This window comes from Ooceraea biroi, chromosome 1 (assembly GCF_003672135.1).
Source record: "Ooceraea biroi isolate clonal line C1 chromosome 1, Obir_v5.4, whole genome shotgun sequence".
NCBI classification, from domain to species: Eukaryota; Metazoa; Arthropoda; class Insecta; order Hymenoptera; family Formicidae; genus Ooceraea; species Ooceraea biroi.
In genome coordinates this window covers 8,767,864-8,784,595 of record NC_039506.1, presented here as the reverse complement: position 1 = coordinate 8,784,595, position 16,732 = coordinate 8,767,864, and the positions used below count along the sequence as shown (strand labels likewise).

Here is a 16,732-nt window from a genome sequence, read left to right as displayed (position 1 = left end):
GTAGTATGTACGTCTCCCCTCGAAATAAAGGAAAATGCCGAATCATGGAAGACCGCGCCTTTGTTTCGCGATGCTGTTAACTCGTCCCTCGATTCGCGCGCTCGCTTGATTTATCGTGAAGTCACTCTCCGCGCGAGTGGTAACGCGATGGCGTTTAATGCCGATTCATCCGGCAAAATTATAAAATGCGCGATACGCGTACGCGCGCTTGTGCTTTTCGGTTTCGCCTTTTTGCGCGTCGAGATCGCGCGGAGCGTCCATCGTTGCGGTGCAGCAAACAGCGTGGGATGCGCGATCTCGGTGTGTTGTACGATTTTCCATTTGCGGATGGGATTCTGTCTTTCTTTCTCGTTCTCTGTCTGCATTTCTCTTCGGACAAGAAACCCGCCACGATTTTTCCCTTCACGCCCTTCCGCGCGTTTTTCTTCGATAACTTATTCGCGCTCTGGCGTGATTTAGCGTCGCAATGCATGATCTAGAGGTGTGTCCGGCTACATCCACGACGATATCGCCCCGTGCAACCGTATAATTCATAAATGTGTTCTTATTGCGACGGGAAATGGCACACGGGAAATCCATGAACGCAGAACTGGCGATCAGCTGGAGGAAGCGAGGAGAGGGTTGTGCATTGCCTTACCCGCGTTATGCGTTTTCTTCAGCAGGAGATCGCATTTTTCGCCAAGAGCGCACACGCGCGACGACATCTTCCTCTCGTCCGCACCGTTTATCCCTGTCGCCCGTTCTCCGAATAATAAATTGTAAACCTGTCTGTGAAATGATTCAGTACATCGACACGAGACGCCGTAAGAGCTACGAATTCCCGGCGGAAAATACTTGGCATACGTATCGGTTCTTATCCGCTGACAGCACGTTAGAAATGGAATGGTGGTATCCCATTATCTAGGATGATTTATCACTGCAACGCGTGACCCGCGAACACTCGGCTCGCACCGGGTGAGAGAGCCTCGACATACGCGAAGGATGCACTAAATTAAAAAGAAGTAATGCCCTTGGCACTTGAGCACTCTGCGCGGCAATTTATTTCCCATCTTTCGCGAATAATGAAGTAAACTCGTGTGCGAGGTGAAGAAATTATAACTTCCCGTGTCTCCCTATTTTATCAATGTCTGGACACGTATTTTTATTGGCACGAGCGTACTTGTCACGTGGAAATGCTTCGTCAGTGATTCAATAAAAGCGCTCTTGTTTGGTATCGATAATAATCAATTTGCGGAAGCATCAAGTTGATCGAGCACGCATCTCACGGGCACAATTCTTGCTCTTTCCCGCTTCTGTTCTTCCATTCCCCGACGTTCGATCTCCTCGAGAATTCCTAGCGGAAGAATCGTCTTCTCTCGCACAGTTATGTGCACGTGGTGCACGCATCACTTCCTCGGTGTGCGACACCCTTCGACTAGGATGATTTAACACGGCGGTTTGCAATGGCCACCGTGAATGGCTCGGTCGTGCTGGCGACGTTGGTGCCTCACGCCGGTTGTAAGTGTCCACGTCTGGTATGCGACCAGTGTGTACGACCGCGATATATGGCTGTCTTCGTGTTTGTTCCTCATACACGCTCCCTGCGTGCTCGATCGAAGCTGCGGATCGCGAACTTCATGAAATACCAACCGAAGTTGATCGGACGCCGAAGAAGAAGAGTGAGAGTAAGGGCAGGAGAGAAAGAGCGGAGAAGGGTGCGAAAGGGAAAAGGGAGAGCGAGAGTAATCGGGGTTGTTGGGGCCTGAATTTACGGCGGGGACCGCGATAACCCCGATAGGCCGACATGAGCGTACAGCCGCCCCGAAGGTTGCTGAAGCGTCTATCGTGACTCCCCCTTTTCGCGCCATGAATTTCACGCGTCGTGATATCGTCCGGATATCGCAATTGTTCCAGGGAACGTAATGAAGACCTGAACAAAGCGCAAAGCAGCAATTTCAGAAGGCTACCATTAAGCTTATAAGAAAGGCAATTTCTACCGTTCCGCGGCGTGCGAAGATGTATCGTAACTCGATGGATAATTCCTGTGAAATTCCATCAAACGTCTCTCTCGCGTCATTATTTCACTTTATCATTATTCTTATCCCACTTTTCAATCCAGATTTCTTCGTGATATAGTCATACAATTGGAAAAAGGAAGAGATAAAAAACACTGTGAAGAATATCAGAAAAATGAAGATTTTTAACTTTTATACTACTATCTGGCGACTCGTCCTTTGTTTAACTCCATGATCCGCTAGTTTTTAAGTAAATCCAAGCTCGCTAAGAAAATATTATACAGATGAGCACTCATCGTGACCACTTCAACCTCCGTCGTACATCTCTTAACAGTTGCAGCGTCTCGCGCGTTTATCCAATAGAGGTGCGACCAAAACCCGTCCGCGGCTGCCTGGACGCAGGTGCTGGGGCCGATACGTTACACGCACGCAGAAGTAAAGAGAGAGAGAGAGAGAGAGAGAAAAAGGACGAGAGTGCGGGGATAAAAGTACATGTATGCGATATTGAGTGGGCCCAACGGCGCGGCGGAAAGCGCGCGAGATAGCCGGATTCAGAGTGCTAATGTATTCGTCAGGCAGGGCTTACCGATACACCCGGTTGCTCGACTTACCTCTGCGATGGTACCCGTCTTCCGTCCCCGTCGTTGGGACCATTGGAACGGCCGTGCGGACCCACTTGTCTCGCCCTGTTCCCCTCGCGTCACCTCCGAGCCGCGGGCCCTTTACGGCTCTCCTCGCCTTCGCCCTTAAACTCTCCTTCGTCGCTCGCTTTCCTGTAGGGTCCGGTGAGCTAAATATAGCTTAGTCCATGATATAAATAGAATAACCCTGCGGGCCAAGATGGCCGGGGTCAGATCTCGCATCGGCTGCTTCTTTTTCTTCCTGTTCCTTCTCCTTCTCCGCTTCTTCCTCGGCTGCTGATCCTTCTTCTTTTTCGTGCCGCTCTGCCTTGGCTGCTCTCTCTGGTCACCGCGATTTACCTGTCCCTTGCTCCGCCGTACGATTACTCCAGAGGCTTTAACACCTCGCTCGGTCTCTCCCTGTCCGGTTGATTCTCGCGGCCGACCTTACGCGAGAAGAGGTCGACTCCCTCGATAAGAGTTCACCGACTCGACCCTCTCGCGTTTGTGCCCTCGCGAAACTATTTAACTGCTGGAACACGTTTCAGCCGGCATTCGCGTATTTTAATGTTTTAGCGGCGGTAGATGCGCTCCCGCGGAAGATCCCGGTTGTTCTCCCGGGCTCCTTCCGCGCTTCTACGCCGGTAATTAAACGCGGAACAGCCGTGGCGCATTCTCGAGCGCGGTACGTTCGCTCGTACGTTCGCGTTTACGTGTGCCGCGATATCGCAAGCTAAAGATGCCGGATTGGTATTGATCCTTGCCGGATGTTGACACTCTCGGTTAGAAAGTTACAATGGTATGGCCGACTGAAAGACTGCTCACCGGAGCGTCTCTAATCAGTCCAGTTCACAGTTGTGCTTTTTGCGCGAGATTAAATGTCGGCTCTAACGACTCAGTACTTTATACGGGGATGCGGTCGATGGTGCCCGCGGAATATCCTGCGTTTATCATTCTGTACGAGAAGCGGAGGTCGTAAGATCGAAGGAGCAAAGGAAGAAGCACAAGAAGAAGGAGCAGAAGCAGAAGAAGAAGAAGAAGAAGAAGAGAAGAAGGTGAGCGGGAGAGAGGAAGAAAGAAGGAGAAGAAGAAAATGAGGAAGACGGCCCGAGGCTCGACCGAGACTCTGGCCAGGGCCGTATCGGCGGGATTAATGGCAGTGACATCCCGCTCGTGGCCAGATGAGATTCTCCATCTCACCCGCGAGCGAGAGCAGGAGAAACGCAGGCAACGCCGGCAAAAGCGAGGAGAACGAGAAAGACCGAGCGAGATAGAGAGAGAGAAAGAGAGAGAGAGAGAGAGAGGGAGAGGGAGAGAGGTATGTAGCAAGGAGAGGAAGGGAAAGGTCCAGAAAAAGAAGTCAACGACGAAGCGGAGGAGGCGGAGGGCGGCCGAGTCGAGTGCATTGACCTTAGGATTCGATGCGCGTCCTTGAGGATACCAAGATGGCGGGTTTATGCAACCGGTCACAATGGTATTTGCGGGCTGCCGCGCTCCTCCTCGTCGCGTTCTATTTGACGCACGACGATTCGACGCGCTTGCATTCTCGAGGGATTCTCTCCCTCTCGTGTGGACCAGCGCGAACGCTCTCGCATACGCGCGTACACGCGTGTGTCCTACCGCTGCACACGCAATGCACCACGCACTGCGCGCGGCGGTGGTCGTCCGTAGAAGTCTCGTACACGTTCACGCGAGTCGCACGTACAACCATCATGGACACGGGCGCCCGAGACGCGCCGTTAAAGCCAGTCAGTCCAGTTTCCATCGCTGCAGCTTGCACGGACGAGTTGGGAATACGCGGCGATTCGAAAGGAAATCAAATCCGAGGAAAGGCCAACGAACGGCCCGGACACGCCCGGCGTACACATAATGCTGGTGTCTGCGTATATGCACGCGCGGGTGTGTGTATGTGTGTGTGCAAAAATAAATAAATATATATATATTTGATTTTGCATGCATATATATATATATATATATATATATATATATATGTACGCAAAATCAAATGGAAAAACGTACCCGCGTCTTCTGCGATGAATTCCTTGAACGTTCGCGCGAATGACAGCGTCTGCCCGGTTCTTCCGCGTGGCACGTATGTCTTCGGCTTGTCACTCGTCACGCCGCATAAACTACTTTCTTACTGCTATCTCGATTCCATACTTGGCGCGATCGTGATGAACGAATGTCTTTCCTTGCGCAATACGGGAACGTTGGTTGCATGCCGATACGCTTTACAGCGCTTTACATTGTCCCTTGCAAGATAAATCATCCGCGTCCTTCCATCCCTTCTGAAAAAATATCAATTTAATTCAAAATATATGTCGCCCGTCGTGTTACTCGTACAATCGCGAACATCATCGAAAGGCTTATCGAAAAAAAAATTAATCGAGCAACTTTGGCGAAGTCATTACTTCGATGATGCAAAGAAGGTCCTTTGTTCCATGCGGACTTCGCATTCAGCGAAAAATGTAAATGCGATACTGACAACCAGGGTGCAAGGGGCGAACATCTCTGCGCACACGTATGAGTGACACATTTACGTCCACAAGCAATAGTGCGTTCGTGTGCGAGCATGTACATCCGTGTCGCAACTCGAGGCACCTCACATATGCGTGTCCGCGTATGTAAATGTACACACAAAACGAGCAGGGATCCTTGATCCTACAGGAATGCAGCGCTAGCGGCTGCCCACGCCGCCTCGAGTACTTCTCCTCGTCTTTTCTTCCCCGTCCCTTACATTGTCCCTACTTCCATCTTTGTTTCGTGACGTCTAATCCCAGTAGGACCACGGCTAAAGTGTGAGGCATTATCGGCCGACAGCACACACGTCTTCGTCATTCTGTAGCGTCACCTTCGTTGGCACATATTGTGCCTCTTCGCGTTCCTACGTGACGCCTAAAAATAAATGCAACTGTTACCGAACAGGAAATGTTGACCTCCCCGCGTCGTAAAGTCGATGATGGACGCACACATACACACACATAAAAGAATAAAAGAGAAAAATTAATATTTAGTTATTATATTAAAATATAATATACATGAATGCATCACAAGATATCCAAAACGTTGAGCGTTACAAGAAATGAGATTCCAAAATAAAACATAAAGAAATCGTTTACCTTTCATCTAGATGCGTTTTACCTATCCTGCAAATATACACATTCGAGTATTGAGCATTTCGCGGCAACTCAGCTATGGAATCTCCCGACATAAATGTAGAAAAAAAAACTCTAGCTGCATATACGAGCCATTCTAATTAAACGTTCGCGCTCGGCCGGCATGCCACATCCATCCCGCACGCCGATCGGGAAAGGAAATGAAAATGCGCTTTCCTCGTCGACGAAGGAAAGAAACGCGACGCGACGGCTGAGAGATGCAGCCGCGTGCCGCATCGCATTCGTTTCCTTTCTATTCCTGACGAATTGCACGCGTACGGCGTCGTTGTTAATTCCCCTCGCTTTTAACGTCCGGCGCGAACGAGAGATACTCGGGTTTCAACTCACTATGTTACTGCCGTCATGCGGCCCTCGCGTGATCGAACGAGACACGTCCCCCATAAATAAACTTTTCATACATCAGGCGCGGGGTGAGAGTGTGGCCAGCGCGAGAATAAAGCACACACGGAGATGAAATCATACCCTGCGCGCGGCAGGATGCACCGTGCATCCGCACCGACGGTGTCCGGTAGCTCGCAGCAGTTTAATCGACGTCCTGCGAGGAACTTTTCCACCCAGCGGCTGCGTGAGCGCAGTTAAACCGATGCACGGCAGCGTAGCCTCGCGTACGTACATACATACGTACGTACGTACGGGAGAAAAGATCATCTTCGATCTTCAAGGTCGACCGCATGCGGCTCGAGGCCTCCTCGCGAAGACGTCGATCCGGCCGCGGTGAATTCGTTCGACTGTTTTCATCGTCTGGCAGCTGTTATCCAGCCCCGTTCCTCTGTAGCATTCGCTGCTCCGCGTCCTGGGGCGCGACTGCTTACATTTATCGATTTAAGCCAAGTCTCGATACGATGGAGCAAATGGCGGGGAACGATCTAGACGGGGTCGCCGACGAGGTACCGCCCGCGGTAACTTACGGACGTCGAGTCGACGAACTCGCTAACGCGCGTCGTGAATTTTTCCTAGGACAACGACGGAAGGTTAGAAATCCAGGTCGCGAATGCCGAAATGTCAGATGAGCATGAGGACTTTGCGTTGGAGAACGACGAATTTTACCTGGGAGAGAAAGGAGAAGAAGCGGAAGCGGAAGAGGACGTTTACCGAATGGACGAGTTCTTTATCTGGGACGACGAACTGGAAGCACGCGAATACGAGCAGAAGCCGTACGGAGAACGAAGTGTCGGGAACGAGGAAAGAGATGCACCATCTACCGCGACAATCTCCGTGGCGGAAAAGTCGGAGGAGGAAGCGCGAGATACGGCGGGGCCCGATCACGCGCTCGCTGAGATACCAGTCGAGGTTCGCATAAACTTGTCATTCTGCGTCATTCTACCCGTGGAATTACTGTGCCTCACGACCTTCGTAATATTCTAAGGACTTGAGCCTCCCCTCTCATTACGCGCCTCCGCGCGAACGTGCTTCCGCATTGTACACGCATTCCGTTGTTATTCTGATCGATTGAAATAGTATAAATAATAAAGGGCCTTACAAGCATCTCGTGACGTGTTTTTGTATAAAATTGCCCCGGCAACAATCGTTACGTGTATTACGATACTGAAAGAAACGTGACAAGCTAAACGCCAACGATTGCACTGAGATTCAATGTGAGCGCAGATCTTCGCCGGTCGCGAGACAATGATCAGAATGTTGAAAGAATTTCTAGCCGAGCAGGCGGAACTACGAAAGAAGAACAAGTTCCTCGAGGCGTGGATCATCAAACACATGAAAAAGGTGTTTAAATATATTTCAGATACTTAGAATAGTCTTCACTAACTGTCATTACCAAACCTGTGCAACTCGCTATGCGAACCTACGTGGATGACAAATTTATGTCCTACGATTTCTGGTTTGCTGTATGCAATCAGCTCTCCTTCCTTTTTTCGATTCACATGGCGATTTTACAGCACGGTGATACCCGCTGCTGTCAATAAAAGCCGTTCTCGCGACGAATGCATTTCTATGCATGCAGATACAAGAGAAAGTGACTACTACTGACGTGACAGAGCCCGAGCAAATGGAGCAGATTTATAGACAAACGTTGCAGACGTACAAGCTACGTCGCGACGACATAATGGAGCGGAGGGCGCGTACGACGGCCGATGTGCAGAGTTACGAAGACAAAGTGCGGAAGACGCGCGACGAGAACGCGCGAGTGTTTAACGAACTTCTGGACCGCGAGCGGGAAGTGGCGACAGGTCTCATTTACACCAAGACTGGAGGAAAGATCACCGAGAGGGCCATCAACGAGATAACCCGCCGGCAGGTGTAACTTAACAACGCGTATCATCGCTTGTCTATTACGCCGATTATGCGACGTACCAATTAAACCTGGTGCACGTCACTTTAGTCAAGAGAGAAAGAGAGAGAACTTTTCACGTGGGGACTTGTTCGTTGCCAGGTGTTGCGACACGAGATTGTCATCCGCAATCGTTACAAATGCTTGATCCTGCAGTACCGTCTTGAGGACCTGAATTCGCAGCTGAGGGACCTGGAAGCGCTCGGCGAGGGGATGACCACTATGGACTACGAGGCTCTGCACGTAGCTCAGATCAATTGCAGGGACAAGTTGGACGAGCGTGACAGAGAGCTGGAAAAATTGCGCTCCAAGTAGGTTGAAAAAACGCGCGGTGGTATGTGGGTGGGAGGCGTTAACCGTGTATATTAAATAGTAATTAGTCATCTGGCAATTGTGCATTTCTCGAGTGTTCACTGTCGGTCGTTTCGAAACTGCCGATAAGGATCGGCGTTTGGTGCTTTAACTTTCGCGCTGGCGATACTTTATGGATCGCATTACTGGTTCGCGTAGAGTTGTATCTGGGGAGATATCTACGCTCTGTCGCAGCTTTAGCATGAGAGATCCTTGACTTAAGGCAACGAATGAATTACTACCGATGTATCTGTCTAACCATCTAACCGAACAAGGGCTTTATTAACCGCTTGTTGGCAAATCGAAATTAGAATTGCTCAAGTGGTTAACGGAATCGCTCACTACAAGGAGAAGGAGACGTGCCTCGCGGAGGATATCGAGTTTGAAGAACACGAATTGAACGAGCATTGCGAGCAGGCAATCAGAGTTCGTGAGGACGTCAACAAGCTCCATTTAATTCTGAGAGATTTACGGCGGGCTCACGACGCGAAGCGGCACGACGCCGGGCTGCTGATGGCTCAGTAAGATCTGTTAGTTTCGTGCGTAGCGATTTCGGTCAATGTCATTCTCGGTTCATCGACCCAGACCGGTGCTGCGCGAGATGGAGAAGACGATGAAGTTGCTGGACGTCTTGAGGAACGACATTGAGATAATCAAGCAGGAGATTCAGCAGGACGGCCCTGCGAACAGGAGGAAGACGACGAGCGCCGAGGCATCAGCAATGACGACGATGACGCAGGACTAACCGGGCCATGCCTGATAAATGCTGGAAATTCTGTAACGTCTCTTTCACGAGGATTTATCCTGTTGACTGTAAGCTTTCGCGAAAATAACACGGAGCCTGTCGTACAATAAACGTTGCATTTTTCCCTCTTTTTTTTCTTCTATCCTCGCCGTTTGAGCTGCGTTTCCGCTCGTACTGCTTGCGAAACGAGATTTACGGCCGGCCAAGAGCAGCGCAGCTGCTTCGATAATTAGCGAATCTCGCGAATTAATCGTCGGGTGATTGATTTCGCGCGCGGGTATTATACGAGAAACAAACCGCGCTGGTGTAAATCACAAACACGCCCACGTACGTACGTACGTACGGTGCACCGAAGCACTCGGCTTTGCACGTGAGTGCGATAAGTCGTTCGCATTATCGCCTTCTGTGTGACAGCTTAATATCATACCTGCGAATGTGGCGCGTCGGTACCAAGCCATACGAGGCCGAACAATCGCATATTTCCTGCGTAGCTGCGCGCAAATCATTGTTCACACCGTATTACAATTACGTTATCGCGATCCAAGACGCACTCATCATTCCGCAATCGCGATTTCGCATAATTCATAAACTCCCGTAATTATAGCGGTACGGTGTACTCAGCGGTATACTAATTAAAAGGATACGTTTCTCGCTCGCAGAAATTAACAGCCGGTAACCGAATACAACTAAATAAAATTCTCTGCGTGCAACGCACGCGCGTGTAACCGTCGGGCTCAATCGAATGATTTACGCCGGAGGACGCGGCGCATTCGTACGATCGAGCCTTTCGGGATCGAATTAATTCGCCCGATCGTGTCAATCCGCCCACGAGTGTTTTTATAGCGATCGGTTGATCGTGCGATCGCGCGCCGTATTAATGGACGGGTTCGCCCATACGTGCATTTTCTTCGCACTGCTGCTGATACAAGGCACGTTCGGTTGGAAATCTATCAATTATGGATCCGCATGGAAAAAAAAGGACTCTGCATATTGATTTTCGTCGGGTGCGCTTCGCGTCACACGCGCGTGACGTTGGCTCGCTCTTAACTCGATTACTGCATTAGAACGAACGCGCGCATGTAAACCCCGGCGTACTCTTAACTTTCCATGCATACGGAATGAATCCGGACAAGGCGGAATAAATTGACCACGCGTGAGAACATTAATTCTCCCTACAAACGCTTTGCTCCTTTATCTCATCGCTAATTACACGCGAAAGTCTCGCTCGTATCTCCGTGATTTCTCCGCCATTTCGAATGTTAAGGAAGGATTACATTTCCTTGTAACGTTGCGCTAATACGTTCTTTAATAAATTAATTCAAATTGCTTATCAGGATGATTTTCACCGTTGCGTTCCAGGAAGCTGTGAGATGCATCGCGTCCGTTACATTTGTCTGTTGCAGCAAATGTAATTCTTTAAAGGTGTGTTCGCAACAATGAGCTTTAACGTGAATCTATACTTTCTAGCGTGACAAAAATTTGCATGACTTTCATCGTTTTCCTAATTTCGCATGTCAATGTCTCGCACCTACATTGCATTCATCATTTCTTTGTTTACGATGCACTTATACCTCTCACTTGTTCCACGCGTAAATGTCGCCCTGTGCCATGGGATGGGAATAACGCCCTGCATGGTCCGCTCTTTGTTTATGTACCTGCAGGGATGAATAGCGACGCTGGGACCCGTCGTAAATTTGACCATTGACAGAAGGTTTCATTGTCTTGAATTCAAACGAACGACTTCCCCCTACTCTTCACATTCTCCCCTGTTTCTCTATCATTTCACATTTCCGGCCGTTTCCGCGCCGCCCCTTTCAGCTTCTGCACTAAATTGCGCTCTCGAGACGCGCAAAGCGCGGAACATGGAACTTTTAATTCCAACAAACGAATCACGACTTCCATTGTGAACGCTGAATAGATTAATAGTCCGAGGCTTTTGGATGCCGTTCTTTTCAAACGTCGCCAGCGAGCGTCGCGTCTTGCTTTTTACGGACTCGACATGTGTCCGCGGCGATTCCTAATGATTATTATGTCGAGGCGATCTATCCGTTTCCCTTGAATCCTCTTGGCATCTCGCGTCGTGATTCCAAGTCACCCAAGCAGGTTTCTTAACCGCAACGAACCGAGCCGAGCCGAGGTTTCGTAATTCTTATTACAGGCGCGGATGAGTTAGTGGAATGGCGTTAGATTAGCAAACGCGTTTCATTGTCAGCGTGTGGGTAGTTCCATTCATTCATCCACCCACTGAGGCGCGGCGTAATTTAAAATACTCTAAAGGTTATCCGTACACGTACGCGAGCATGCGGGCGTGCGCGATGCCAGGATCACGAGTAATCGTCGAAAAAGGATGCTCATTAATTTCACGTAGGCGTAGAATTGACTTCAGCGACAAGATAAAATCGAGCGAGGGTGTATCCCCCGCTGTTCGCGCGCCCTGATCGGAAGGGCGAGGCTCCCTCGCATGATTTGGGGCCAATTAGGGCCGGCGTTGAAGCCATTAATCCCTTTTGGTAATTTGTCCGTACCCGGAATTGATTTAAGGCCGACGCGTGGATCGAAGGTAAGACGAATGGCTCCGCGTAGAGGCCACGAGAAGAGAGGTGACGTGTCAATTAAGCTACCCTACAATTCACCGGAAAATTATGTACGCGCGAGACCGCGAGATACTTGGCGCGATAAATCACGGCCGGTTTCTCAAATGGATTCCGATTTGATGATTATTTATGTGCGCCGATAACGTGGCGCGGTTCGCGATCGAATATGCGATCGTTCGATAGCCACTCGATCGCGTTTGCCGGACTTGTCGTCCACCACTGCATTGTCTGACGAACCGTTCGGGCTAATTTTGCAACATTTCGCATACTTGACTTGTTGTAGTCATGATACCTATCATCCTCGGGTTGACTAAAGGAACAAAGATTTCCTCGGAAATCTTGTGTTCTTCGTTCTCTTGCATCTCTCTCTCTCTCTCTGGCTTTCTTTATGGTTCGACCGTTAGGTAAAAGTCTTACATGCACGGGTTTCTACCTGCGCTGGTCTCGATACCGCCGGAAAACTCTACTCTTTGTCCGCAAGAATTCTACCTTCGGCATCTCCGGCACCATCGCGTGCGTTCCATGAAATTCTTGTAACTTCGCTGTGTGAAGACGCAGACTCTCGATGCTAGACATACAAATTCCTGTCGGGGTTTTCGTTTCTTTTAGATTTAACTCGCATTCGCGGCGGCATTGCCCGCGAGCATTGCCGCCGACTTTTCTCGTTCCTTCGCGGTTTCGTTCGCTTTATCAAAACGCCGCGTGTCAGAGTTCAACACCTCCGGTAATAAACAACGATACCTCGATCGGTATCGCGTAAGCCGAGTGGCTGGTCCACGGCAAAACCATGCAAAACAAAGAGAAATCTCCCGGCAAATTATGCAGATCGATTGCATTTGCATTTGCTTTGCATACACCCTGGTTGTTGCACGTCGCCTAACTACGCTGTGACTTTCATCTGTTTACCATAAAAAAATTTTGAGGTATCTAATCCCGCGATGTGGTGGTACCACTTCGCGATTGGTCTCTCACGCGGCCTCACCCTGTTCCGATCCTTCCCGTGGTCGATCTGTCGATCGGTCTCACGGTGTTTTATTCAATCCGAATTAGATCGGGCTGGTAGGTTCCCCGCATTAGCTCCAATTTCGCGGTAATGCGTCGCATTCTTACAATTCGAAACTCGTTAGTGAGTTGATCGATGTTTCATGCGATCGGCATGACATCACTTCAATCCAGCTACGATTGTGATCGAAGAAGAGCGTAAAATCGCGACGCGCGAGTGTAACAGCTCAGTCGTAAGCCTCTCAATTAATTTAACGTCTTGATTGAATTATACAATGCGGAGCTATTGTAAACGGTAGTAAATCGCGATTTAAATGGCATCACGGATCGCGATTTGCTTTGTGCTGTTCGCGAGGATCGACACACTGGCCGGTGCGTCCGTCTTCTCCATCGTGCACGAATTTCGCGAAAGGTCGAGCGTAACGCGGCAATTACGCGAACGCGGAACCCTTCCGTAAAAGGGAAAACGCACGTTAAGGAATCATGTTCATTCTCAAGGTCGACCGGTATCCTACCGGCCGCTGCCGCGGCCTGCATAACGCGTTTCTATTACGCGGTCAATTGCAGCGATTGTTGCGTGTCTCTCGCAATCAGTGGCTCTCGGTCTACACGTGCTCTGTATCGCGCGCGTTTATCGTCTCTCTCCTTCTTCTTCGCCTGTCTGCGCTTTTGAGAAGAGGAGCGGATCGTGAGAGCTTACTTTGCGATCCATTTCTCTCGAAAGTGCCGGGAGAAACGTCTGTCATTTTAATCGCTCTCGCGAGACGCTTATCCATTTTTGTCGACTCTGCTTGCGCTCTTGTCCGATCGCATCGCGCGCGGATCCGCCGAAATTGCCATTGCCTTTAATCATGACGAAGCGGTCGCGCTGTCTCGTTCGTCGGGCGGAACTAATTCCTCGAAAAATTCCGTTGGAACCGCTCACGAAGAAGGTCGGCCGATCTGCCCTCCCTTAAACCAGTTACCGCGACGCAACGGTTTCTTTCGGGGCTGATTGCGCGCACGAAAATGGCGTAATCATCGTGATTAACGAGGAAACCATGTCGTCGTCCTCGTCAGCCTCCTCGTCGCCAAGCCTCTAATTGGAACACGTCGACATTCGGGGGATCGCTGCGACCATCGCGCGCGAGAATTCGTAACGTAATTCGGTACACGGTACACTCACGATGATCGATCGCGCAATATACGCGACCCAACGTACGCACAGGTTTCACGTTGCGCACAACTCGCCACGTGCAAAGGGCAGCTGTTGAAGTCCCTTTTACGGCGAGACAATGGCGGAGTGCGATTTCCGATCGCACTTTGTGCGCCCCACGGTGCTGCAGGCGGCACGCCACGTTATCAAACATTCGGGAATGTTTTAATTGTGCCGATAATTGAATCGACCCCGGGTCAACAGCATCGAAGGACTCGACGTCCTTGGCCATAGCCGGCAGATGGTCGGCAAGACGTCGGCCGGTGCAGCCCGACTCTCGCGGTGCGCACACCAATGCTGGTATGTGCGTTCGTGCCCGTACGATCTAACTTACGAGGCAACATCTCGGTTCTTTCGAACTGGTCGCGAACAAGAGCAAGAAGACACTGCCGGGCGCCTCGAGTGCCTCGACGACCGAGAATTTCCTCCGGGATATTGTCGCGACTTCTCGTGACTTGGCGCGCCGGACGCGCCGCGCCTGCCTCCCGCACATTTTTTCTCTCGCGTTTCCGATATTTTCGATACGCCTGTGCGAAAGCATTAAGTGACACCTTATGCGCTCCGCGGGAATTATTGCTGACGCGCGTCTGCATAAATAACGTCAGTGCGAGCACGCTTCTGTGGCCCGGGTTGCGCAAGTGCACCGCACGCTTATCCCGCCACAGTCGTTTTCAGCGTTACGCATAAATGTGAAATTATGTAAATGCTCGTACGTACACCGTGTAATAAGTGTAAACCAATACGGTATTTTAGTAGGACTTTACGAGGCGATACTCGCGCGTGGGCGCGTGCTCGCGTTCGCGAAGCGAGAACCCGGATTTTTGCGGAGAGGAACGCTCAGAGGCGCGCGTGTTCGGCTGCACGGCGGTAGATAAGCATCCATAAATTTCTATCGAAACGATAATCCGTTATCGTTAAGCATAATATTATAACTTTTCTTCGGCTAGCGTGGCACGCAATAAATTTGAACAACTTTGGGACCTTTGGCACGTCCGGTACTACCCGCGCAATTAAGTAAGCGTTGTGTGATCGGCGATTGCCGTTAGGTGCCTGCGATCAATCGATTAAAGTCACTCATAAATATTTCATGATCGACCCGCTGCTTTCTATAATTCAGAGGAGGATCTCGCAGCTTCAGCCAAGATTGCATTGACTCTTGTATCCCATTTTTAAGACAGCTACTGATATATTTACTGTGAAAAAAAGTCGATTAATATTAATGTGCGCGGTTTCATTCTGTAAGAATGACGCGTTGTCGTTTAAGCTTACTAATGCGAGGTATATTCCATCCGCGATTTAATTGCTCATTATTTAAACGCTAGAATGTCACGTCAGAATACGTATTTTGTCATTTAGCATTTATTGTATTGTAAATCACGGCGTCGCTTTGTTTCTCTTTGTTTCCTCGTAAATTTCGCTGTGATTAATGCAAATTGTACAATTCCGTGAAGAAATATCTTACTTTTATGCGGTAGACCATGGTTCGCACGGTTTGTAGGGAGCGCAAAATTTATTCTTGACGTTAAATCATTCCTCACACACTCATAACGTTGCAACGTTGCAACGAGCATGATGATTTGTACAAATTAATTCTCGTTTATTTCTCATTCTTAATGTCATCGCCAGTAAGTTCCTCTTAATTAAATTTTAACGCTAGGAGACTGCGCATAAATTACCAAAAGCACCACGGGGAAAATAAACGCGTCGCGCATCCAACCGCTAATTAAATTTCTGACGATCGCTGATTCGCAAACGGAAGGACGAGCCTAAAACCGATTAAGCCTCGGCTCGAATCGGCGCGGATTCAGCGCGCCGATGTATCGCCGAAGAATAACGCGGCCGAGGAGCGAGCGAGACGGGCACACGCTCGCGGGCCGAAGGAACGGAGAAGAGGGATAATAGACATAGATTATAACAGTCGTAGGAGAGAGCCTCTACGGCGTGGTGGAACGAAGAGCGGGTAGAGCGGTCGTTTGCCTTGGATTGCCTTCGAACCGGCGGAGCACTGTGCGCTCCGATCCCGATTCCGATCCCGGCTGGTTTCCGCCGCGCGCATTCCATCCAGTCGAATCGGCCGCGCTCGGCACCGCTCGCTGATCCTCGTGCGACGTCGGCAGCGCTCGGTCACCCTGCTCGGGCACCCGGTCGGCCAACTTCGGCAACAGTCGTGTATCGGCACTCGCACGGAGTGGACCGCGGAACGCGTCTTTCATTACGAATCTGCCGATAGGATGACTGTGCTCCTGTCGGCATCGTGGTCGCCACGAGACGCCAAAGACGTTCATACGTCGATCGTGCGGGGCTCGCGCCGGCCGACGTCGACGCCGCGGTGAACTTGCGCTCCGAGATTTAACTGTGAGAAGAAAAAAAAGAGGTTAGACAACCAGCCTCCCTCGCACGTGATTCTTCGATCGGAGAGAGCGCTCCGTCGTGTGACGTGGTGTTAATGTACAGTGGGTGTGCTGATTCTGTCATTCCCGTCGGGTTTTCATTAATCCGGACGTCCTCATCGTGCTCGTCGTTCTCCAGCACGGACATCTCCACGGACTTGGCCATCTACTTGGACCACCGGCCTTTCCACGGAGCACAGTAGCGGCATAGCAACGACAACCGAGTCGCGCGGCCATCCTCGTCGGCGTATCAACAGGTGGGGACTTGCGTAGCTACAGGTATATCAGCCTCTAAGTTCCTTCATTTTTCCTGCCGACACCTGCGCCTCGCGCCAGGTGGCAACGCCAGGCTCAACCGTCCCTTTCGGTTTTCTTCCT

General features: G+C 50.3%; 1 protein-coding gene across 1 annotated transcript; it reads left to right on the top strand.

Annotated features, from left to right (window-relative positions):
* The first annotated feature begins 7,425 nt into the window (after positions 1-7,425).
* LOC105288148 lies at positions 7,426-9,173 on the top strand. Its single transcript, XM_011354189.1, has 5 exons — positions 7,426-7,512; positions 7,751-8,044; positions 8,234-8,388; positions 8,740-8,949; positions 9,014-9,173. The coding sequence occupies exons 1-5, from the start codon at positions 7,426-7,428 to the stop codon at positions 9,171-9,173; spliced, it is 906 nt and encodes a 301-aa protein (XP_011352491.1).
* Positions 9,174-16,732: the final 7,559 nt, after the last annotated feature.

What these genes read in the sequence shown, in the direction of transcription:
- LOC105288148 (XM_011354189.1), top strand. Translation starts at nt 7,426, where the DNA reads ATGTTGAAAGAATTTCTAGCCGAGCAGGCGGAACTACGAAAGAAGAAC. An exon ending in ACGAGATAACCCGCCGGCAG is followed by an intron (nt 8,045 to 8,233) that starts GTGTAACTTAAC and finishes TTGATCCTGCAG; the next exon opens with TACCGTCTTGAGGACCTGAA. An exon ending in GCCGGGCTGCTGATGGCTCA is followed by an intron (nt 8,950 to 9,013) that starts GTAAGATCTGTT and finishes TCATCGACCCAG; the next exon opens with ACCGGTGCTGCGCGAGATGG.